The following is a 26,833-nucleotide window of genomic DNA, read 5'->3' as shown; positions in this document are numbered from 1 at the left end:
ATTTTCCACAACTATTTGTTATTCTACAAATATTATCCAAAGGTTGAAACACTTCTAGATAGCAATCTAAATCCATCTTTGTTTAGACAGGTCTTGTGTTCCTTTTTTAATTTCCTTAAGATGTAATTTATTCCTACAAAGTAGAATGACCAAATCAAAAGGCAGATCAATGTTTAATTGACAAAAATACCAGGTATTTTGCATAAAGATTATACTCACTAAAAATGATATGAGTAATAAGTGAATGCTTTCATCCGCCCATGGCACCTCAGAGAGTTTTTCTTTAGTAGCATTATTGGAAAACAGGGCTAAAACCAGAAAAGTGTCCCAGATAATGAGAAATTCAAGCCTTATGGCCTAAGAGGACTAAGAGGGGCCTGGAAACTGTTTTCTAATAACTGAAATAATATTAACAGACAGCGACTCTGGAGACCAGAGTTCAAGGCTATAGATCTGCAAGTTAATAGCTCTGTGGCCTTGGGGAAATCTCTTAAACTTAGGTACTAAGGTTCTCTCGATCACGAAATGAAGGCAATAGACTGCATAGTGTCTGTGTTTTAAGATTCTATGATTTTAAGTTGTCTATGGGCGTTTAGAATTTTTACAGTGAAAACAACTTTCTAACAGAAAAATAAACTGCCCTGAAAACAGCATAACTTCACTGGAGATTTGGGTGGCTCTGTCATATTTACTGAGACACTACCATGTACAAGATGGTGAGAACACAAATATGTAGTCTTTCAGGAAAAAAGACATAAACATATGGAAAACTACATAACAATAATGTATGCCAACAAGAGGTTAGGTAAGACAATAGTTCAAGTGACATCATGATGGGATTATTTCACTGAAAGATTAATTACCAAATGAGTGGTATAGCAGATGCTATTAGTTGATTTAATAAAGGAAACCTGGACTGTAGAGTCATATGGACTTGCGTGTGAATCCTGGCTCTTTGGCTTACCATCTGTATGTCGAGGGACAATGTATTTAAATCTCTCTGTAATCAGTTTCCTCATCTTAAAATGGTATAAAGATAGTATCAATGTTAAAGGCTCATGGTGAACATCGAACAGGATAACATCTGTGAAGTACTTAACATGGTATATACTTGAAAACATATGACTAATATTATTTTTTTTGTTGCTGTCATTTTTGTCAGGGTGAGCTTTACTGAGGTTGTTGAATTAGAGTTGGTTCTTTGAAGTTGAGTAGATTTTTACGCAGAAACAAAAGGAGATACAAAACAAATAGGATTCTTCACTGAGCATGGAGTTAGCCTAGAATTCTTTCAGCTTCCTTCCATCACTAAAATTCTATCATATAATCTGCACATGTGTGCCTAATTTTTCACGTATCAGATAGGTGGCTATTATATTGATTTCAGTGGCTTGATAATAATACTTGTGTCAATAGGAGATAAAGTTGGTTGAATGCATGTTTATTTTATTCAAATTATTATTTGAATAATCATAATTAATTTATTAAAATGTGAGTTCCTATAATAATTAGACATTGTGTTAGGTGCCGAGGCATACACAGAAATGTATGAGGCATATCCTTCCCTCTATGGAGTTTATTGTATAAAAGGAGATTATAATATTAACTACAAATGAAGTTAGAGAACAGTTTAATATTGTAATTGTTATATTATTGTTGTTAATAATAATTTACAAAGAATTCAACTGGAGGCAGTATTTATTGACATGGCTTTTATGTCTGTCCTTCAATAACATCAAAAATCAAACACTAATGTGGCTTTATGTTCTTTGTACACTGGAGTGTACACAGGTTGGGCATAATTATCTCTAGCCCAAAGTAACCCTGCTGGTAAGTGGCGAAGCTGAAATTCAATCCTAGGTTTTCTGGCTCTCTTAATGGTAATTGTAGCAGCAATGAAAATTTCTATCTCTTACTGCATACCAACCACTATTCAAAGGACTTATCTTAGGAACCTGGTACTTATCTTAGGAACCTGGTAATGTGTATGTGGTACCCCTAGAAGGATGAGTTGCTGCCATGAGCCTGTGGACCTCTGACAAAAAAGCATCTCCAGAGTACTGGGAAGCAATTGACATGCACACTTTGAGGGGCTTCTGAGGAATGGAAGAGGGCACAGAGAGTCACCAGTGTGTGACTGTTTCTGAAAGGCAGTTTTCTGTGACTCTCATTACCAAGCAAGGTCACACAGTTGTACACATGTAGACAGCCTGAGGCTAAAAATAATTTAAATTCTTAACAGCAGTATGACATCTGACATCTTTAAAAGATGAGGTCCTTAATTTATGAAAGCATTTCATGGGGAGACAAATGAAAAATGAACGTGGGGAAGGAGTACAGACTGTATATGTAAGTGTTTAAAGAAGAGAGAGAGTTTTTAGAAGAGAAAGAAAAAATTAGAAAAAAAAAGAGGAAAGAGAAAAAAAGGCAAAATGCACAGGTACAGCAATTGAATACAAGTATAAGAAGGTTTCCTTTATAAATAAAGGAGTGTTTACCTCCTGAGTTTAATCAAGGTGCCTCCTATGCACTTCTGCCCATCATGTGCAGTGAGCAAGCCTGCCCTGGGGCAGGCCGGTCTCCCCTTCCTGTGCACTTTCTCCATTTTCCATATATCTCTTCCACTTCGCAATGTTGAAGTTTAGCCTTTCTCTCATCAAAGCCAGCTCATGAAGACAATGTATTTTCAGTTGTTTTACATTTAGTATGAATTTATGTCAAACTAGTGGCTCCCTCAGGGGTGTTGTGGCATTTGTCACAAAATTAACAATAAATGGTAATATCTATTATGTAATGTGTTCAAATTCTGTGCAATGATTCACATGTGTTATCTCCCTTAATTTGCACCACCATCTCACCATGTAGGTGCTATTTTAAACATCTCTTTCTTACATGTGGGGAAAGCTAGAGTGCTTAAGTAACCTGCTCAAATTCAGATAACAAATGCCTGCAATAAGGAGTCTAGGATGGTGTCAGAGGGTGTGGGCTTCAGTCTTGACTGTGCTTCTTCAATATTTGACCTGAGCTGGTCAATGATTCTAGCTTCACTCTGTTAAATTAGGACAAAAATACCAGTGCTCCCAATCTTATCCAAATGCAGGAAGGATCTGCACCACTAATGCCAGATGCCATGAGAGCTGCATATTTTACCTTCTGTTCATCTGAGGTTGGAAACAGTCACCCCAAAAACACAATCTGAAGCACGGACAGCAGGAGAGAGTGGTCTGATTTGTTTAAAGACTGTCCCCATTTTGCAGGCTATCAGGCCAAACAACTGCCCACCCTACCAGATCTGCTGCAGGCAAGGGGCAAATGACCCTTATGCCCAGGGATGACAATGCAGGGCATATAACCAACAGAGGGATATAACCCAGGGATATAACCAACAGACGTAGACATCAGAAAGCCTCAGAGCGCACGGAAGACAGACGATGCTCCAGAAGATGTATGAAGCAGCAAAGAGTGAACATTAGACTAGCTTTTTCTTTAAAAGCTGATTATATTAGTTAGAATTAGGAAAAAGATAAATGAGACCCAATTCTAAAATAATTTATAGAATATGTTATATATAATGCAGTGACAAAGGGAAAGAATGTTGGAAAGAGATTGAATTAATTTTGAATCTGGGTTTTACCCTTACTCTGTGACCCTGAAAAATTACTTGACCTCTCTGAGTTTCAGCTTCATCATATTGTAAAATGAAGATTAGTACCTTTTACAGACATTGGGAGGATGAAATATGATGATATAGGATGTTCTGTGTTCTTGTTATTTGAGGATAGTCAATAACAGAGGAATCATTTAACAATTAAGGTACTTAAAATGGATACTAAAATTTCATAGTACATAATGATAGAAAGGTTTGATTGAGATTCTAAGCTGTCATAAACTAAAGTTGTCAAACGATCTTTTATTAACAAAATTTAAGCTACATTAATAACTGAGTTCTTAGAATGAATAAAAATAATTTGTGTTGATATTTTTGGGAAGGGTACATTTTTCTGACACAATGATATTATAGCTTTACACACCACCCAAGATTTAGGTTTGGCTTTGATTCAGGATCATAAATGGAGCCATTATTGCAGAATTAATTGAGAGTTTTATACATTATTCTAAGGGTCTCTCAGTTTCTTGTCTTTCTTTTGAAGTGGCTCTGATGTAAGCTTATGTTTTTCCCTCTTCTTTAGTAATTAATAGTTTTAATTTCTGTTAAATTCTAAACTGACAATGACTTTGGGTGTGATGAAAAGCTTTACATCATCAGTTTCACTGACTTCATGGAATCCTATATCCTTCCTAAGACTGGCAATTTCACTTGCAATAAATATGCACTGTATTTGCATGGTATATCCATTGTTTATATGATCAGATGTTTATGGGAAAACTTATTGGGTTCTGCATTCATGTAATGGGTGGGGATGGACACTAGTGTTAATTTGGGAAAAAGTGTATCAGAATGAGGACTAAGGTTGTAAGTAAATACTTTCATGTTGCTGTGGTCTTTGCTTGTCTTCAGAATCCAGTAACTGCAAGGAGACCAATAGTGAACACTGGGACAAAGAGTTTCATTAGTTTATGTAAATTACCGTGCCTGACACACAGTAAAAACTCGATAACTTGGCAGCCATTATCACTAGCAGTGAAGAAGAATTTGCCTTACAGTCATGACATGTAACATACTGTTTCAGGCTCTTCTCAGCACCAGATGCATTTAGTAAATGAGGGAAGCATAAAAAGAAAAGTAGAAATTCTTTCTATATAGTTCAGTAGAAAGAACTGTATCATGAGAGCTTAACTTGAAAAGGCAAGTATGCTCCTGTGACATTGTGAATCTTAGCTGAAGTGATGATTAATAAAGTTACTTTTTTATCACGGCAAAAACTTTTCAAAAATGTTTAGGATAGGTTTGGGAGAAAAGAAGTCAAAATAAAGTTACTACATATTAACTTTTAATTTTTTCCCTTTTCTCTAAATCTTGGAATATTATGATTGAAGTTGGCTTAGATTATATAAAATATTATATAAAATATATCTTGTATGTGTGTAAATTGTGTGTGTGCATGCTGCATATAAAAATCTATCTTTATATAATATTTTCTTGAGTGTTTTCATAGTCCTATACTATCACCTAATCTAATTAATAATAATGCTACGACGAGAACTAAAAGAACATATACTTTCTGAATTCTGGGGACTTTGCTAAATGTTCCACACGCATTCCCTTATTAAATCCTCACACTTTTAAGAAAGATGTATTGTTATCCCCATTTTACAGCTGACAAACTGAAGCTTAAAAAAGTCAAGAAGCTTCTGTAAGTGCTGCCTTGGCTTCTCCTGTCCCGACGTAAGTAGCACCAGTTGACCTGCTGAGTGAGAATACAGAGGAAAAAGGGCAAACCTCGAAAGAGGAGGAACAATATTATTGAGTACTTGCTATGAGCTAGATACTGTCTTTTATGCTTTACACACAGTGCATCATTTCGACTACAACCATGTGTCGAGATAGGCATTACTACATACTATAGATCAAGAAACTGAGTCTGAGAGGAGAGAACCATTTACCCATGTTTTTGCAGCCAGTAAATGATGGAGTCAGAATTCAAATCTAGATTCACTTGACTCCACACTTTTCCATATAAGTGCTCCATAAGCCTCGTCCTCACCCATGGTAGCACTGGATGAGTTATGCTTGCTACATGCTTTTCAGAGTGCTACATGTTCTCCTTCATGAAAATGAGGAAAGTGTACTTAAGAAAGTCAGTTCTCCAACGAGAACACATGGACACAGGCAGGGGAACATCACACACTGGGGCTTGTCGGGGGTGGGGGTGCTGGGGGAAGGATAACATTAGGAGAAATACCTAATGTAGATGATGGGTGCAGCAAACCACCATGGCACATGTATACCTATGTAACAAACATGCACGTTCTGCACATGTATCCCAGAACTTAAAGTATAACAGTAAAAACAAACAGAAAAAAAATTCGAATGATTAATAAACATGCATGGATGCCCAAAATAAATAAATAAATAAATAAATAAGAAAGTCAGTTCTCATAGAGTAGAATTAAGAGTACTGGATTTCTGAGTATGTAAATAGGATTAGAGTTATTTCCAGTCTTCCTCTTCATAAGTCTGCTCACTTGCCCTGGTTATATATATATTTCATGTACATATATATTTTTTTGCTTTTCAAATTCTGCTCAGTCCAGAAACATACAATCAATTGACATTTTTCTCCATGTTTTGTAGATAATTTTTCTTCACCCTGGTTCTTTGCCTAGAGCACCTAACCTGTCATCCAAAATTAATGCCCAATTGAATTAACTTCCTAAAATGTTTGGCTCAGAAAATGAGAAAGTTATACTTTCTTTTTATTATCCAAGTCAGAATAAGTGTATTCAACAAAAACACTATTGTTAAATATGAACATAAGACAGAAGACAAAGCCATAATAAAAATGAAAGAAAAGTGAAGGTACACTTGCTCAAATTGATTTCCTCAGTTAGTCTAAAAACTTAGGATTTTCTTTGTCTTTGTATGAAGACTCATACTGCCAAATTTTAAACACTTTCACATAGACAGTGGTGAGAGTTTGATCAAGCATTGGAAACAGCCAGCTATAGCATGGTACTATGAAGAATATGAAGAAATACATCAAAAGCTAATTTATGTAAAGCACTTCTATACAATGGCCACTGTGCTGAGCACATTACATGCCTCGAGTCTTCTAATCTCAAAACATCTCTTCGATGTACACTCTTTTAGATTAAACCTTAGTGAAATTAAATAACTTGTTCAAGGTAATTTGCTCTATGGTAAGTAGGGGAGCTGGGACTGAAAACCAGGTCTAACTTCCATTGCATTCTTAAACCCTACCCTGTGTTAAAGATGTTCGTCCCTACATCCAAGGAAGTTGTGATCCGAGATCTAGCTGCAGGCGTGGCATGCATTCTCAAAGCGGAAGTATCACCCCAAAGGGGGTAAAAATTGGCTCTTTGGGGAAGGTGAAAAAGATCTCACTTGTTAAATATATAAAGCACACAAATATACATATAGCACATGACAAGTTGTACAGTACATCTGTGATATTAGAATTCAACTTGGGGAGCAATTAGGGAAAAACAAGGTCTAATAGAAGTTCTCTGGGCAAGGAAAAAGGGATAATGAAAAAAAAGTTTGAGAAGCACTGACCTACAGGCTTAAAAGGGCCAAAGATGTGAATGCCCCTGGACAACTCATCAACTCTCTTGGAAAATTAACAGTCATCTACCAGACTATGCAACTGCTGGTGGGAGAAACTGCCACATTCTTTGGAATCTAAGCTACAGAATTTTGAAAGATGAAACAAGTAGTTTACGACTGACATGCATCCTAAAGGAACACTCAGGTGCTAAAATTGTATCTGTCAAAAATTTCTTGTTGACTTTCAAGGAAATTATTTACTTTGCAACAATTTATAAGTAAATTCTGGAAAGCTAATGCAGACAAAATTCTGGAATTTTTGATGTGTCACAAAATTAAACTATCAATGCAAAAAGTATAAAGAGGTCAAGGTTATAAACATGTGGTATAGAAAAATCATCACACCACTATGATATTAATTGTAACTGCTGATGGCCAGAAGTGATTCAGATGTGTCTGCAGATTCTGAATATGAAATAGATTTAGGCTCAGTTTCTGATGGTTATACTGAAGATAGTGGCTAGTACTTTGTCTATTATTATTGGTTAGAAAAAAAAATGCTTTTCTACACTTGACAAAGTTTATTTTGTGCCCAAAAAGTTGTGAAAACAATGGAGCATATCCCAATGTATGGCTTCTTGGGATCAAGTAAATGCAGCACACGTATTTGTGTGTGTATGTGTGTCAGTGCATGTGTGTGTAGATACATGCAGAGAGGGTTTCATCAAGAATTTTCATCAAAACATCAAAAATGTTATTTCTACTCTCTGAATAGTGTGATTTTGGGGTGATATTTACTCTTTTATTTATACTTCCCATATTTGAATTTTTAAAAGTAATAATATGCTTAAATTAATGTCATGATCACAATAAAGCCAACTGTGAGCTATTTCTAAATACTTTGAAGTGTCAAGGGGAATATTAGCATATGTTAAAGTGAAAGGATGCATAATTATACACTGCACTGTGTGATAATATAAACTATATATGCACAAACGCAGACTCACATTCACATGCAAAATCTTAGAACTGAAAAACATCAAAATGATAATAGTAGTCAGCTGCAGTTATTTGATTATAGATCTTTTTAAAAATGCCTTTCTGTTTTTCCAAGTTTTCTATAATGTGTATGTGTTACTTTGATATTGAGGAAAAAATATAAGTACATATCGATAATTACTTTGGAATTTTAAATATTGAGATTTCTACATTTTCCTTTATTTCTTTTTTCTTTTATCATCTTTACATTTATTAAAGAGAAAAGATAATATTTAGATTAAAATATCTTCTATTATAAATATTATATTTACTAAAATATTTATAATATTTTATATTATATATAAATATATCGCTATATAAATTATGATATATAAATATATATTTTATATATAACTGTTTTATATTATAAATATATAAATATATTTTATAGTATAGATATTTATTTATAATATTTTACATATTATATAATATATAGTTTATATTTTACATATAATATAAAATATATACAAAATTAAAAATATTTGATTAAAATGTGAGGTAAAGGTAATAAAGATGTGACCAAATTAAAATAAATGGTTTGATAGCAAGAAGCAAATTATAACAAAAAAGTTTCAGATTATACCAAAAACAATAATTCATTAAAAAGAAGAAATAAATTGTGAACCAAAGTAACGAAGAAGTTTTTTTGTTTTGTTTTGTTTTTGTTTTAATATAAATGGAATTCAGAAACATTTTGTTTTTTATTTATTTATTTTTAAATTTTACTTTAAGTTCCGGGATACATGTGCAGAATGTGTAGGTTTGTTACATAGGTATACATGTGCCATGGTGGTTTGCTGTACCCATCAACCCGTCATCCAGTTTTTAAGCCCCACATGCATTAGGTATTTGTCCCAGTGCTCTCCCTCTCCTTGCCTCCCAACTCCCGACAGGCCCCAGTGTGTGGTGTTCCCCTCCCTGTGTCCATGTGTTCTCATTGTTCAACTCCCACTTATGAGTGAGAACTTTCTTTTATTTCTTGAATGGTTCCTTGCAGTTACAAATTGGATGCTGGTAATTTTGAGCACTACTGAAAGTTATTCCCCCAATGGGACTGATAAATATGATTGGAGAAGCAGGAAGAATGCAGTCTGCCATTGTTTGACTGCCTGAAAGCCTGTTATTTGAGCTGCTAGTTTCATAGCAAATGGGCTGTGTGGAAAGTCCAAAAGAGGCAAAAACCCAAGGAAAGGAGTAACCGACATTAAATAACTCATACTTCCTCTCCCTAGATTCATTTGCCACAGTGATGACTGCAACTTTTCTGAAACATCCTTGAACAATTAATATTACCCTTGGGACACTTCTCCAGAGAAACCTCTTTTGTTTTCTCAGGGCATATTTCAATTATCTGAATCTGATCTTAGGGGAAGTCATGCTGTTATTACTCTGAATAGAAGATCAAGAAACACAGTTGTAAACAGCACAAGCTGCCTGTGGTGAATGTGCGTCAGCAAGAAAAGAAGCCCCAAGGCCATATTTACATGTGTCCTGGTGACTTGGTACAGCAGGGTCAGCAGAAGAGAAGACAAAGTCCATGAAATTTTTTTGTCTGCTGACAGTCCACCCTGTAGCAGAAATGATTACACACACAGTGCAAAATAGTTGAAGACATAAAAAGGTTAAAATCTTAAGGACAGAGACTTATGTTAATGCCTTATGTTCATGTCTCTCAGCCAATCTTTGATTTAATAAATGAAGCAATTAATATAAAATTCTTAGCACATGCCTAGCACATATTAAATATTCATTAATACTGATTATAATCTTAGGAAATGATTACTTTTGAACAGGACTTTATAGTTTGCAAAAGCCTTTCACAAGTAATTGTCTAAAATTTGTTTGGAGTATATGTGGTGCTGATAAATATATCCACAGCAGACACATAAAAAGGCTTATAAGTGGGAGATTCTCCTGAGCCGTAATAAAATCTCTTTGAATCACTAGTATACTTCGTTCATTTATGTCAGAGGTTGATAAGAAGAGTACTTTGAAATAGGGTAGGCAGCCAAAGTCTGTGGACAGCTCTTCTCAAAAGACATAACAGAAACAAACGCTATAGAGGTCATCAGCCAGCGATCGCATGTTGAAGGCTCAGAACCATCCAAAGATGAAGCAGTTCCTCCCTGGAATTCTCAGCTTCTCCATCCTTTTCTCAGGAAGTTTGAAATTATTTGTCAAATCGGCAGAAATGCTATGATTTACAAATCCTTTAATGAAAGAGAGGATAAAAGATTTTCTGCCACATCTCCCATCAGTGTTAACACAGAACCCCCAGGAGTACACTGGCAGGCAGACCATCAGTCTCAACAAGTCAGCTTTAAGAATGGGCTCTAGTGGAGGCTAAGGGTGTACAGCAATGCAGTGGCATGATGCTTCCAAACATTGTCTTGCTCCATGCCAGCAGAGAAAACACTGCTTAGCATCCCTGCTGACAAGGAAGGGAGACCATGTAGCAACTCACAGCGGAATCAAATTGTCAGATTTGTATGTGGAAGAAGACAAGAATGCTACAACTGAAACTTCTCCAAAACAGGCAAGAACTAAGTAAAACACAGCCATGTTACAAGCAGAGGATGCATGAAGTTGGACAACAGTTGCTTATATTTGAGTGCTTTGCGTGCACTGTCCTCAGTGTTTGACTTTAATCTTGACCACAACCCTATGAAAGAGGTGCCATTATTATTCCAATTTTCAGAGGAGGAAACTAAGTCTTAGAGAGGTTAGGTAACCTGCCTAAAGTCACACATTGTGCTGAGGTTATAACTAAGATCTAGAAGGCTTATTCCAGAGCTCATGCATAAATGCACACACACACACACACACACACACATGTACACACACACAGAGTTCTTTTTCTCTTTATATATGTGATATGAAATATCTATGATATGCCATATATCATACATATTCCATATTTCATATACATCATATACAAAAACATTATATATCATATATGAAAACCTATGATATATATCATACTGTAGGTTATGATCATATACAATATATATGATATATATCATATATAAAATGTGATACAGCTGACATACAATATGTAATATGTATGTTATATCAATATGTCAATATATCCTAAATATGATATAGAATATATGTGTGATACATATCATATCATATATATGATATATATATCCCATATATGTATATTCCACATCTTTTTCTCTATTATCTCTATGTGTGTGTGCGTGTGTGTGTGTGTGTGTGCGCATAGGTATGTATATGTGTACTGAGAGCAAATGGATATGCATTAATTAAAGAATCTTTCTAATACTAGGATAATACCAAACATACCTTAGGTTAACATTTACATATCACCTAAGATTTTCTATTAGACTCTAACATAGCAACATGTTATATTGCTTCAAAGTAGAGTCTATGTAGGTATAAATGTTGCTCCCGTTTCTTCCATCACCCTACTAGAACATTTTTGCAATTCTACCATTGCCTTTGCTACAGGATGCTTTGTATAGGAAGTGCCAAACTCTTCTATTTCTTCTATGCTTCCATTTCTTGTGAATTACTGGAAGGCAGAAGTTTTATTATTTCACCTCCATAATTCCAGCACAAGGGCTTATAGCTAAGAAGAGCTCATGGACTGGTTGTGAATCACTGAATGCAAAAATAAATGAGTGAATATTCTTTAACTTTTCTATTCTGTTACTCATTTTCCTGCTCTAGGGGACTATTTAACTTATGCTTCAGGTTTTAAAATTGTCCACACATAGCAACCCTTCTTTTTGTGGGGCTCAAGACTTTCTGCTGTTCTTGTTGGTTCCCCATTTGATTACTCCAGTCAGATGAGAAGTCCTGTTCTAGAATCTACTTTTGCACCCAGGGAAGTGCAGCTGACACTCAGGGTTCCGTTCCTCTCTGGGGAGTGAAAGGCTTCAATCTTGAGCAAAGCAAATGCTGCCCAATGTTTATCTATTTTAAACCTATTAGATTGTGTTGATTTTCCTTTGCATGAGAGACATATTCAGAAACAACTGTGTGTTTTGGACCATTATGGCCATAAAAGGAAGAAACTACGTTATCAATGAGTCTGATAGAGACACAAGAAGCTTCTAAGTATAGTCACCATCAGACACCCAAGAGGCCAATTTAGAGACCAGGAAGATAGCAGAAATGAGGAACAAATGCATCTCGGATGCAATACCTTCTTGGTTTCTTCCTTTAATTCTTATTTAATTTGAATGCAACTTCAAAGCATGGATAATTTAAAACCTTTCATATGTATAGTACTTTATTAAACAAAAACCATGTGTCTTATCTGAATTTCCTGATTATCCTGCCAGGTGGGTATTATGCTTTCCATTTTAAAAATGGTAGAACAGAGACTCAGAGACATTAAATGCTCAAGATCACGTGGTTATTGAGTGGCACAACCAAGACTTGAGTAGCATAGTGGTTTGGAACATCAGTTTTGTGACATAATAGTAACTCCCTTTTAATGTATTTAACCATTGACTAGCTGTGTTATCAGTAACTCTCCTCTGATTTAACCACCAACTAGCTGTGTAATCTCAGAAAAGTTACCTAAGTGCCCCCAGCCTCTGTTTACTCATCTATAAAATGTGATTAACAATAGTACCCACTTCCTAGGACTGTTGTGTGAATGATATGAGCTTATGGATGTAGAGTAACTAGCTCAGAATGTAGCCCATGTGAAGGGCTCATCAGTGATACACTGCATCAGCATTACTGGTAAAACAGCAGCACCCCAGATATGCTGAACCCAAGCAAAATGATATTTTCACCAAGTAGGTACTCCTTGCATGGTGACATGCTTGGAATAGAAGGTAACACCTGCTCTTCAGCTTTCCCATCAGTAGAATTCTAACATGAATTCTGTACGTTTATGTCCTCCCTAGAAGCCTATTCCTTCCATTTTGGCCTAGACCTCAGGCCAGAAACAGGGGACACTTTGCTGGCTTTCTGTTCTATCACCAGCATGACAGTCGTACACTAATCATGAATGAGACAGGACAACTGCCTCAAAGAGCAGGAAACCAAGTATGATCAGCATGCTGGTGAATGTCAACATTTTCAGAACCAGGCAACTAATTTATTATGAAGAGGTAAAGTGTTCTACTGAAATCCTCGGCAGAACTGCCTGACAGAACATTTTGCAGGTTCAGCTCCACTTTAATCTTCTTAACAGGTTGAGGCTATTAAAAAAAACTCTCTGTGACCTTCAGTTATTTTAATAGAATGAAGTTTTCATTTTAGATAGACAATACCGTCCACATATAAAAACTCAGAATAGCTAAGGAGCGTGGTTTTAATATTTCTAATGAAGACAGTCTTGTAAAACTGCTTTTAATGTTTCTGTATTGTTTCCCCAACCTGGTCATACTTAATGCTGTGATTTGCAGAGTGGGTACTTAATAATTTTCCTGTTATTGATTGAAAGGGGCCTTCAGTGGAGTAAGTGCTGTTAGCGAACACCTCCCACTTGAGAATAATGTGAATTTAGCATAGCCATTGCTTCCCAGAAAATTAGTCATATCTTCCAATTTTCCTTTCTTTAGTGACTCTCAAATGAATTAATTAGTATCCTTGTGGCTGCATGTGAGAAATTTGACCTGTTCATTTCTTACTTTATTGCTATGTCAGGGTAAGGAAAGTTGAATGCTCTATGACTATAATTGTGACTTGCCGATGACTAAGTAGGGGTATTTAATAACCTGTTTAAGAAGGTCAGACATTTAAAATGCCCAAGCATTTATTTTTTTCACAGAGATAATATAACTCCAAAGAGAAAAAATGTAGCTCCTATTATGTAAATGATTAAGGTCCTTTCAGAAACGTATTTTTCCTCTCTGGGGTCTCATCTGGATAATGGAAAGAACTTGAATATCTCCACCTGGGTTAGTGGACTGAGAACAGGAAGAACGTGAGGACAGAGGTCTCAGTGGGGTCAAAGGCTGGTTAATAGGTACAAAATTACAACTAGATAGGAGGACTAAATGTTAGTATTCCAAGCACTGTATGGTAAATAGGGAAAACAATAATTTATTGTATATTTCCAAAAAGAGGACTTTGAATGTTCACAACCCAAAAAAACGATAAATATTTGAGATGATGGATATGCTAATTACTCTGATTTGATTATGATACAACACACATGTATTGAGATATTATTTGGTATCCTATAAATGGGACAATTATTAGCTGTCAACTAAAAATAAAAGGGAAAAATATGGTGTAGTATCAGGAAATTAGAGAGCTGGAAGGCTAGAAGATTAGGGCAAAACCTTTGTTGCAAGGACTGAATGAGATTAGGTATGTACAGTAAGGTGAGGTGGTGGAGCAGAGTGGCCTCCGGCTAGGCGGCCAGAGTTTGAATCATTACTCTGTTTTTTTTTTTTTTTTTGAGATGGAGTCTAACTCTGTCACCCAGGCTGGAGTGCAGTGGCGTGATCTTGGCTCACTGCAACCTCCACCTCCCAGGTTCAAACAATTCTCCTGCCTCAGCCTCCCAAATAGCTGGGATTACAGGCACGTGCCACCATGCCCAGCTAATTTTTGTATTTTTAGTAGAGGCGGGGTTTCGCCACGTTGGCTGTGCTGGTCTCAAACTCCTGACTGCAGGTGATCCACTCACCTCGGCCTCCCAAAGTGCTGGAATTACAGGCGTGAGCCACTGCATTCCACCACTCTGTCTCTTTTGACTGTGTGACCCTGTGAAAGTTACTTACATTGCCTGAATCTCAGTTTCTGCATCAGTGAGTTGTGCAGGTGAAATAAGACAATAGATGGAGACTGCTTTACACATGGTAAATACTCATATGTTAGTTACTCATATTCATTATTATTTTTATTTTATTTTTCATTTTTCAACCTCAAATCCTCCAATTTAAAACTGCAACCCTCACTATGCTCCATTCTCCTTTCCTATTTTATTTTTCCTATAGAACTCATTACCATATTCATACTATATATATTTTACTTATTTATCTTTTTATTTTTAACCTTCCACAGTAGAACATAACCTCTGTGGGGACAGGGTTTTTTTCTGTTTTGTTCACTAGTGGGGAGTGCCCAGGACAGTGCTAGTACACTGTAGGCAGTCACTTAATATTTGTTGAATGAAAGAATATTGCTTCATAAAGTCCCAGGTGTACAAAAAGGGTGACAAATTCTTAATGATGAAACAGCTGAAATGAGACTTGCCAGGGGAATGACTTCCAGGGTGTGGCCAGAGGTGTGGAGTCCTGAATAAAGTGGAGAGAAAGCTTCTTGGGGCAAAAATCAAGAGGCCCTGGAGCCAGCGTGTGAGACAGGTCGCACACATACACTCTATGTCACAGGATGATGCTGGGAAGTGAGGTGGCACAGAGGATGACACGCAAGCTGCCAGCACCTCTAAGATAAATGCAGAGGACTGCTCTGCAGTCAACTGTTAACAGCAATAAGGAGTGGAAGAGGGTGGAATTATCAGATGGCTGCTCTCGCAATCAGGAAGGCTTTGGAAGTAGCAATAGGGAGCTAAGAGAATCCAAACATGATGGATGAACAATCCACAGAAGACTGAAGAGAGGTCTCCATAGAGAGTGCTATGGAAGTGATGGCTCCTAAGAGTAAGGATTTCGTCAGGAAACAGGTGGGCAAGTTCATCTGAGAGACTGAAATGTAGAAAAGGGTACTGCTAGGGATGTGGCATTCCTGGTGGGAATGAAGGGAGGAAGACCAGTAAACAGGAGCACAAAGCAGTCTAGAGATGAGAGAGTGTGAGATGTAAAAGGCTATATGAGCAGATGACAGAGCTTATATTCCCACACAAGGCCACTTAAGTACTTAAGGTAGCAGACTTTTTGTTTGTTTTTCGCCACCACATACAAGATGATTTTGTAGTTAAAAAAGCTAACTAAGGAGAAGTGCAGTACATTTCTGGAAACATCTTGATGTTCAAACACTCTAGGGAATTGTTCAAATATCTAGCAGTCATATCTTCTATTTAATATTTGTCATGAAAATATCTTGCCCTCCCACCTCAGAATACTTGATAGCTTCAATAGGATACAGTCTTTGATGAATTTAAAAAGTCATCACCATTTGGGCTGGGCGCAGTGGCTCACGCCTGTAATCCCAGCATTTTGGGAGGCCGAGGCAGGTGGATCACGAGGTCAGGAGATCGAGACCATCCTGGCTAACACGGTGAAACCCGTCCCTACTAAAAATACAAAAAATTAGCCAGGCGTGGTGGCGGGCGCCTGTGGTCCCAGCTACTCGGGAGGCTGAGGCAGGAAAATGGCGTGAACTCGGGAGGCAGAGCTTGCAGTGAGCCGAGACTGAGCCACTGCACTCCAGCCTGGGCGACAGACTGATATTCCGTCTCAAAAAAAAAAAAAAAAAAAAAAAGTCATCACCATTTGCAATCTTCACTATTTTTTTTTCCCAACTTAGAATAAATTGAATTTTTATTATAAATTAATATTTCAGTGAAGCTGTTTCTAAAAGTAAAAACATTCAGAAAAGCACTGGGACTTGTGAATTAGAATCACTAACACTGTTCTATCTCTATTATTAACTTAAATTTGGAAGTGTGAAGCATCTCATATTATCCTCAGATAAAGTCACATGCCTCTTAGTTGATTGGTTGATCAGTAGCTCAAACATTGACTGACAATGGTATCTAAAGCTTTGTAAGAACAAAATGATGAATAAGACAGAATAGTGTTTTGAACACTATAAAAATACTATTTAGAAGTCGAAAAATAAAAATTGAAAAGCTATTTGGAACTGATGACTATTTTGACGTGGGAATCTTTCTTCTACATTCCCTGAATGAAGAATTAAAGATAATGATAATTAATATTAATAATAACAAATGCGGGTAAAACCAGAGTGTCCTACAAGAATATGTTAGAAATCCTACTCAATAAAGCATGTTGAAGGAAAATGTTTTTGCAGTATAAAAACTTAGGTGGGGGCACTATTCTCAGTAAATTAAAATGTCACCATTTCTATGTCATTTTATCATCACAGCAGAAACATTAAAAAAATTCTTCTAGGTTTTACTAGCTAAAAATACCCAAGTCTAACGTACATACATGATGAAAACAAATCTCCATTTAAAAAAATATAGCCGTTTTTCCTCAGATAGCAAGGCATCATTTTTAGTTTCTTCTAAGGCTTCCCTTGAAGTGCATTTGAATATACTTGTATCTGCATAAACATTTTTTAGCGAGAGAAATAGTGACACCGGCATTGGTGATATGGCTATTCACGTATCATTTCAAGAAGCCTCCTTTATACTTAAACTTGAACAAAGTCCAAGATCAAGATAATACAGTACTAGGGATTCCAATTAATTTCTATTAAAACTCTTCTTGCGTGACTTCTCTTGGCCCAAATTGAGATGCTTAAGGAATTTGGGTCTCACTAATTAGAATGGCAATGTCACCAACTTTAAATACCCAGACATCTACTGACAAATATATTTTCATAAAATGTGTTATGTTATTCCACACATTTATTAAATATTTATATTTGATTGAAAATATGTATTTTTAAAACAAACAAACTGACAACCAAAGATGTCTTTAGATTGGTTTCTTCAAAAAAGATCTCTCTTTGTCTCTCAAAACAGGTCTACAATAAAGCATAAACAAATAAGCTGACATATACACTAGCCAAAACAAACAACAAAAAACTGTCAGTTGTTTTTTTGTTGTTGAGCCCCAGACAATTATATGAGGGTTGGCAAAGTCCCTTGCTTAATTTCCTAGTTAAAAGAAGGTAAACTACATCATCTGGTGTGACCAGATGGAACCAAACTGCCTTTAAGTATGCAGGTATTGCTTTACTTCAGGATTACCAACCTATGCAACTGTAGTTTCTTCTTTGGCAACATGCTGATTAGTAAAAAAAATACCTGGGCACTCATTAATTTCATCTAATTCAAAGAGAAAGTTTAGGAGGTCACAAGTTGTGGACTTTGCATCTTGGTTATCACAAAATTAATGACCCAAGGCAATGAAGGCTTTGACTTCATGTGCAGAAGATACATCCTCTCCTGAAGACTGCTTATTTACCTGTCTTCTGACCAGGCTAGTTCAAGAAATCAGGATGTTTGAGAAATTTGAAATCAGACCATCTTTCCTAATACTACCCAAGCTATTTCAGGATAAGTTCTAGCTAATAACTTCCATCTCTATGACTATCTTGCAAGCAAAATTTATTATTGAGAGAAAAAAGCCACAACTATACAAACTGTTTATGTATACCAGCCATTCTGATTTTTAAAGTTGCAGTAAAAAACACACTCAAGTTACGAAAATTCTATTTTGTTGCCATGAAACACAAAAACAAATTCAATATTTAGATTCAAATCTAGAGTGGAATGTGTTTTGGCCAACTTTTGATCCTGGGATAAATGTAGCTATTTAAAATCTTGGAAAGTAGGATTTTATGAGATAAATTTTTATGTGTAAGATGGTCCATAAATTAAGTTAAATTACTTAACTTCTTCCCCCACCATTAGTTTAAATGGACCATTTAATCAAATGACTGGCCTGTTAAGATGATTAAAACTTAAATATAAAACAGAAGAATGCTTACCCTTAATGCAGAATATAACAAATGATCAAACAGTGAGGTTACATATTTGACATTATATTTATGTATATTTTCCTTAATCTTCTAAAATGTCAAGTCCAGCAATAGTTGTCCATTTTACTGCAGTCATCTCAATTGCAATTTCAGGAGATGCAGATCAAACTTACTAATAAACTCCTTTTTTTCTTTTCCCAATTTTTCTGATCTCTTATATAGCATTCCTTGTCATAAGAATGTATTTATATATTTAGATTTTACAATAATGGATGTTGCATCTAAAATATTAATTATCCAAAACAACTTAAATACCAATACCAACCAAAGATGTCCTTGTATTTGTTGCACTGCATTTGCAAAAGAGTTAGGAAAGAGCCCTGGTTGACAGAGTTAAGTTCCTTGGCCAAAAAAGGTGTGTTTTGTTTTGTTTTATTTTCAATTGACCATAGTTAATTAAATAACCAATATTAACTGCAAATTAGCTTGAACTTTTTTTAATGTGAAAAAATTGAAGATCATATACAAACCAAATTCATGTATTATTTCCTTTAGTGTTTAATATTTTCTAAGTAGCCATAGCATTTTCATATAGAAAGTGAGACCAGAACTTTTGAAGAGAACTGGGATTTGGAAATGCAAATGGGGAAATAAGGATGAGGAGGAGTGTAAATTAGAATCTGGTATGCTATGCACTACTTACCTTCAAAAGTCAAATAAAACTTTCCTCTGTCAAACCAAACGAGGGAAGGCTGTTCATTCTCTGTATGGCCAGGAGTTGAAGCGGGATGGGAAGGGTTAAGGAAAGGGAGAGAGAAGGACACAATATGAGTTACAGAGCAGGTCATTAATCTCACTATAGGGAAGGGTGGAGGCACTACATGCCATTAGCGTGCAGGAAAAAGGGAAGGCTGGCAATCTACACTTTTTTTTTTTTTTTTTAGTTCGGGAAACAGAAAGCAAAAGCAAAGCTATGGAGGCCTAAAGGAACGGGCACGTGTTGGTGGTTGCTTGATACTTGGTGCTTGTGTGCATGGAGCAGAAGTCTTCCTGGCCATGCAGGGGCGTCAGCATATTTTAACTGCACTAATTTGGGCAAACTGTCATTCAGCAATTGCTGTATCCATTTCATCTTCAATGTCATCCCCTTCTGTGTTTCCAAAAAGATAAACTCAGAGTTATGGATTGTAGAAAACATTAGCTTAGATTTTAAATGACAAAGCATTGCATATCAATATAAATTTCAGGGAAGATGTCACATATCTTCCATCCCCTCCCCTGGAATCACCTTAGGCATCCAGACACAAAACACCCTTTCCCTATGTACCAGAGAGAAAACAAGATTACTAATGATGCTCTATTATTTTTTAAATTAAAAAGCAGTGACCGGACATGTAATTCTGAGCAGTTAAATTATTCTTTCCTTTGTAAATTCACAAAGCAATAGCATCTCACCTTTTTTGAACCTCTTCACTGAGAAACTGTCATGCAACCTGCTGTTTTTGAATATAGTCACTTAAAAATTTTCATTGGCATGAGTTCCACGATGAACAGTAAATATACAGGGTGCATCTGAGAGGCACTGGACACTCATGAGGTGAGGGCATGTCCATGAAGTTTATAGCATTCAGATGGATAATGGCTTGGATTTTTGGAATCTAGGTCTCTAGAGATCACTTGGCTAGCACCATACCTGCAGGCATTTCACAGCGCCTTTCAAACGAGGGCAGTTTGTCATAAAAAACATCATCTTCTGACACTACGAACCAAAGAAACATAAACGAATGGAAAACAAAAACACAAATACAAATCCCAAATGAAATCAAGAAGCCCACTTTACTGACTGAAACACAGGAGTGGTTTTAATGGAAAAAGGAAATAAAACTGAAAACACTGGAATTATGATTGTGATATCAAAAAGTGTTTTCTTATTTTGTGATGATTCTATGAGAGGAAATGAAAATGTTAAAAAAAAAGCCAGGGTTTAGCATCTGTGAATTTGTCTGAAGTCAGCTCCAGGGAAGAAGTCACGCCCCACCTTTTCTGGGAGTTGCTAAAGGAACTGTCATTAATAATTGACTTATGCAAGTGTATTTCACTCCAACACAGTTCTCAAGTGGCCAGACACATGTCCATCAACAAGAATCTCCCGACAGAGAACTGACAGCTCAACAGGATCACTCAGCATGCACCTTCCTTCCATGGGGAAAGTAGATGCTTTTAACATGGCCATAAAAAAGCAACAGTATAAATCCAAGGTCCCTGTATGAACTATCCGATTTCAGCCTCATCAATATCCAAATGCAATTTGCCTTGCAGCTGCCTTTGATAGTTATGGACTGTTAATTTTGAACAGCATTATCATAATTTCATCTTTGTCTATGGTATCCAGCTGTGTCTGAATGTCTTTGTAAATTGGTCACAACATCATGAATTGGTGCTCTGGACTTTAACCAATTCAGCTCTTTATAAGGTCTCTCTTCTCAGCAACTAAAAATGCAAGTAATTGGGATTTTTGACTCTTTGTGATTTTAAAAAAGTACTCAGTGCTACAGGTCTTATGCATACTATTACAACTTTAACAGAAAATTGAATAAAATCTGTACAAAAACCAGTAAGAAAGAAAAATGCAGAGAAGGAGATGGATGAGGGTAGAAAAAATATTCCAAAAATAATAATGTTCCTCAGAAAATATTCTATTAGCTTGACTCCATATTTACAATTTAATGATAATATTCCTCATTATCTCTATTGTTATCTCTGTATCTTGAAATGTCAAGGTGCTTGTTTCTTAGAATAACTTTAAACAATTTGCCTATCCTCATAATATTGATAGGCTTTTCCCCCAAATCATATAGTAGAGGTCCTGTGAGCTTTTACTAGTGCAAAAAAACTTACTGTTTTTCATTTATTTATTTATTTATTATTTTTAAAAACTGAGATGAGAATCTTGCTAAGTTGCCCAGGCTTGTCCTGAATTCCTGGGATCAAGTAATTCTCCCATCTCAGCTGGGATTACCACCAGATTACCACCGCACACCACCAAACCTGGCTCATTGATTCTAAACTGTGCACTTTTTCATATTATAACCTGTCTGAAATAATTAATGTAATAAAAAAGCATTTTATCTTAGCTCAACCAGTAGTTTTTCTCCCCTTTCTTAGTCATATAAAAAATAATGGTACATTTTTCAATAGAGGGTGTCTTCAATTCAATAAAAGGCAGTTGTATAGGAGCTCTTCTTCATTCGAGTGTGACAATACACAAAATGCCCTAGTTTCACCTGTGGCATCAGATTTGCTATTGTGTAATCACAGCTGTCATGAGAGATTTCATATCCAAAGTCATTTAGGGGCATCTTCTTATATGAATTGCTGTGTAGAAGGTTTAGACTTGCTCTTAAAACTTTACTTCTTGAATTACTTTAGATTTGCCCCAATTTTGGTTCAAGTACCATAGGAAATGTCAAAAAAAAGTATTGCAGTGGGAGGGAAATGTTGAGCTACCAACCTCAGAGAATTTGCTGCTGAAATTCTCTACCTCCCTCACACCATTTGACTACATTAAGTTGACATTCCAAGTCAGTTATGATTAGGCCTTTTGGTGTTGAACAGCCCATCCTCTCCGGAGAGGAAGAGCAGTGCACAGGAAGCTTGGGGACAGTCAGTCTTGACAATATATTTACTTCAGAGAAAAGTGGCTGTCAGCTGACCCACAGCAGGTGAAAAGACAAAGCAGGAGGGTGAGGAATTCAGCAGGAAGATGGACACCAAATAAATATAACAAAATCAAACAGATTAAATCCGTATGCTCCTTAGTAATGAAGCAACGTGACTATCCTCTTACGTGGCTATTTTTTTTTTTAATCCCACTCTGGTTCATCCTGAAGGAACCCATACTAGATGTGTTAAGAATCAAAGTTTCTGGCCAGGATTTGAGATTTCTGCAGCAGAGAGTATAGAAACACATTGTACAAACATACATAAAGTTCAAATTCTCTCTCTCTTTTTTTTTTTTTTTGAGATGGAGTCTCACTCTGTTGCCCAGGCTGGAGTGTGCAGTGGTACGATCTTGGCTCACTGCAACCTCTGCCTCCCGAGTTCAAGGGATTCTCCTGCCTCAGCCTCCCAAGTGGCTGGGACTACAGGCACCCGCCACCACACCCGGCTAATTTTTGTATTTTTAGTAGAGAAGGGGTTTCACTATGTTGGCCAGGCTGGTCTCGAACTCCTGACCTTGTGATCTGCTCGCCTCAGCCTCCCAAAGCGCTGGGCTTACAGGCGTGAGCCACTGCACTTGGCCAGTTCAAATTCTTTGTGTGTGCTATTTTCTCTATGAATCAGAGTGCATTGAAAGAACATGTTACAGGTTTATCTGCGGTCACTTGGGGTCAGCTTTCTGAGTGACAGTTTACTCTTACTTTCCTCTCTGACAGACAAGTCAAATCACATGAAGGAGGTGAAACAACTAATCTAGAAAAAGAGTGGCAATGTGGGGAGTGGCTTATAGCAATCGAGGAGTATTAAGGAGACAGAATTTAAAAAAGTTACAGAAACAAACAAAACAGAGGGATATGAATTACTAGGCATTGAAAGATAGGAAGCCCCAAATTGCCCCAGTTGATGCTGCAGACAGGAGCAAACTTGGCTACATAAATAATGTTAAATATCTGTCTGTTGCTAACTCACATGAAACTAGGTAACTGGCTCTATTTTCACCAAACTTGAAAGGTTCTTTTGGGAGGATTTGATTAAAGATATAAAGCCATGTGATATAGTTGAAATTCCCTTTGGGGGCCTTAAAAGGCACAACTTAACTTATTTATCTGGGAAAATAGGCAGTTCTTTCTCCAGAATAGCTTCAGGCTTTGATCAAGCTACTTCTCGCATAGGCAACTGTGCAGTCTGCTCTTCCAAGAGTAGCAGAAGGAACTTATTTAGCTTTAGTTAAGGATTCTCCCAAGTAATGTGGGATGCGCCAGGTGGTTTACACTACGGAAGAGCTGGAGGGGAGTTTCTGACAATAAAGGAAGACAATGGGGAATGGGGATCCCATGGGAAAAATGGAATGGGAAAGCCCTAGGTGGGAGACACCATGCAAAAATGAGAGAGGCAACAGGAGCCTGTCTCCTGCTGGGAGGCAGAAAAAGAGAGAGACCAGCTTTGGAAAGGGGGATGATGCTCCAGGCAAAATGAAGCATTGAAACCTTGGAAAACCATCCAGCTGAACAGCCATTCTCAACTCGTCACTTTCATCACAGCATAAGGAAAGAGGCATAAAGGCATTTCCTGAAAATGCCACCAACAGCTTATTTCTCTGGGAAAATTGACCACACATCACTGAAAAGCACTAGAAAAAAAAATGTCGAAAAGTTTGCTCAAGTCTCACAATGCCGATGTTTATACCATCTGTCAACATAAGGACAACCAAAAATAATGAAGAAATGAAAGCTTCAAGAAAATACAAGTTCTAACTTTTGTGATTTCTGAAGTGGTACATGGTTGGAATTTAAACAAACATTTCCCCTCAAAGGAGACTATTTTTATTTTAAGAAATAATATCTAAATTACAAGACCTTCTTTGGCGATTTCTTCCTTATTTTTTGAATAGCTCTGTATGGAACAGCATAAGAAAATTCCTGCAAAACACAGGTGTTAATGTTCTTTTGTTTATTTGCTTAGGTAAAGCACTTTGCCTCCTTTGCTGAGAAGGTGGTTTTAAAAGAAGAGTCAGGTAATAGTAGCAAAACACACAGCAAAACAATTTCAACCAGAAACACAGGGCCTTGGGGATTTCAGATCATAAAAAATAGCCAGTCAAAACCACAAATGGATTAAAAGAGAGGAGTGAATTTTTACCAACTGTGGGAGTGGTGGCTGCGCTCAAGGAATTGGTTGACGATATTGAAGAAGTGCTTTCCGCCCGCGCTAAGGGTGCTATTGGAGGAGGGCTGGAAGAATGAATGGGAGGGCTAAAAGGTCTGGACTGTAAGGAGAAGAAAAGAGATGAAAAGTTAGATACACAGGTTGCAGTATTTTTGTTCCATATTTTTAATGTCTCCCAGCCCCAGATACGACAACTTAGGTATTTGAAGAATAGACAACACCATTTTTACACTGAAATTAATTATATCTATATGAGAGTTTGTAGAATGGAGCTGGAGAAACGATGAACATAACATGCTAAACCTGAGCTTAGCAAAACTGGGATCTGTGACATGGTCAGTGGGTCTGTTTCAGGACTGAAGTCACATGCCCTCAGGGACTCAGCAGGTAACACAGAGTGAGAGCGCATACTCCTCTAAAGCTAACCAAATTCAAAAATACTGTACTGTGTTAGCCCAGCCAAATAATACGGACATCATTTGTTTGTGACTCCTGTGTGCAAATGCCAAAGAAATCTACCTCTGCCACAAGTCTCTCTTAATTGTTCACACAGAATGTTTTCCACTCCTCAGCCTTAAAACACAAGGCAAGAAACTTCTGCAACAAATTCCTCAAGCCACCACTCATTCACTGTATATTCACATAGTGTGCTTACTAGCAATAAGTCATCTGTATTCTGGGATCAGAAACCAGGATTTTCCCTCTCTTGGAGTTTTCTAATATTAGACAAATACTGTGAAACACCTCTCTTTCTAAAGGATTTACTGCAACTGAATGTTACCATCGTCATTTGCATCTAACCCACTGTAGCAGAGATGAGGTTCCAAGGGTACCATTCCTGTCATTTTAGACCTTGGCTTGAAAGATGGTAGAAATTTGAGGAGGGTTGAAATGTACACTCATACCGCAGTGACTGTCTTTCAGATGCCACCTGTCAGGGTTGTTTGTAAGAGTTCTCTAAACCCTTAGACCTGAAGGCATTTGGAGCTTCTGTTTGTCATCCTCACTGTTTCTGAGCAAGCCAGGGTAGAAGGGAACATACCACATCTCCAACTCCAGGCTTTCCTGGAGGTAGCTTTGGCCTGGATGGAGGCCGGGGAGGAGGTGGAGGTGGAGTGGTACTGCTGCAAGGAACCAAAGGAGTGGCTGGTCGAGCAGGGGATGATGCACCTGAAAAACAAACTGGTATTAAAAATGGCTGGAAACACAGGGGGCCAAAGCCCTGTTATCACGGTACAATGCCAGTCGCGGACATTCTTTTTTTTTTTTTGCCTTGGCAGTTACTACACCAAACACTGTAGCACTTTCTTTTTTCTCTTTTTTTTCTTAATAAAGAAAAAAATTACTTATTTCAGCTATGGTTGATGGCAGAAGCTCATTGCCTTTTGTTGTCATGTGACATTCAGTGAAAGGTAAATCCTTTTATTGCTCTATGACAGAGGTAAGTTCTTAAGACTCTCTGCTGCATGGTAGGTACCTTTCATTATCATCACATACACATTAAACACATAATAAATTCTCTTGCATTTTGCATGCATTTAGAATTTATGTCCAAGATGAAAACGGAAGTTAGAACTTGAAGGAAGATGAATGATTTTTCTGCTTTAGGTTTTTCTTCTTTAAATGTGGTTAAGAGAATTACGCTTTTGACTGTGTTCAAACTATCAGTGCCAACTTTATCAATGTACCCAAACACTGGATGGTGAGCAAAAGATAAAATATAAGAAAATAAATTAGATGTTGCATGAATACTTCGTATTTAGAATCTTAATAACAGAAATGCACTGAATTTAGAGGATTTTGTTTTGTGAAGGAGGCTGCTTAGGAATCTGTCAATGCAGAGTTTGCCCATGATGATTTTTGAAAGAGCTTGTTGGATTTACTTTTCTGGCTGTCAATGACAAACGTATGAAACACAGAAGACACACAGAGGCTGGCATGCACATCAGTCAGCACACCAGTGGGGTCTCTGGATTCAGGCATCTGCCTAACTTCAGTCATATGTCTGAGATACACAGGGAAACTTGACCAAAAACCCTTAAAAAGTCAAATCAATGTTCAAGCCATTCTTGTTCAGAAAAGTTGTGACTACTTCTGAGGTATTTGTCACTTCCGTTAGAAGCACAGGTCTCAAATCATCCCAAG

At 36.9% G+C, this 26,833-nt stretch overlaps 1 protein-coding gene across 15 annotated transcripts in view; it reads right to left on the bottom strand.

The window, feature by feature from the left end:
- SGIP1 (SH3GL interacting endocytic adaptor 1) overlaps positions 1-26,833 on the bottom strand; it is a 223,931-nt gene that overhangs the window by 41,622 nt on the left and 155,476 nt on the right. For 12 of the 15 annotated variants that reach the window (XM_030812974.1, XM_030812970.1, XM_030812977.1 and 9 more), the window contains 3 exons: positions 25,731-25,858; positions 24,662-24,788; positions 19,506-19,565 (listed from right to left, as the gene is read on the bottom strand). In XM_030812974.1, coding sequence (XP_030668834.1) covers positions 19,506-19,565; positions 24,662-24,788; positions 25,731-25,858 — 315 coding nt within the window. The remainder of the gene's footprint in view (positions 1-19,505; positions 19,566-24,661; positions 24,789-25,730; positions 25,859-26,833) is intronic. The other 3 variants (XM_030812972.1, XM_030812978.1, XM_030812981.1) reach the window with 1 other exon arrangement.

This window comes from Nomascus leucogenys, chromosome 5 (genome assembly GCF_006542625.1).
Source record: "Nomascus leucogenys isolate Asia chromosome 5, Asia_NLE_v1, whole genome shotgun sequence".
In the NCBI taxonomy this organism is placed as follows: Eukaryota; Metazoa; Chordata; class Mammalia; order Primates; family Hylobatidae; genus Nomascus; species Nomascus leucogenys.
Note: the sequence above shows the minus strand (reverse complement) of the source record. Positions and strands in the feature narration are given on the sequence as shown.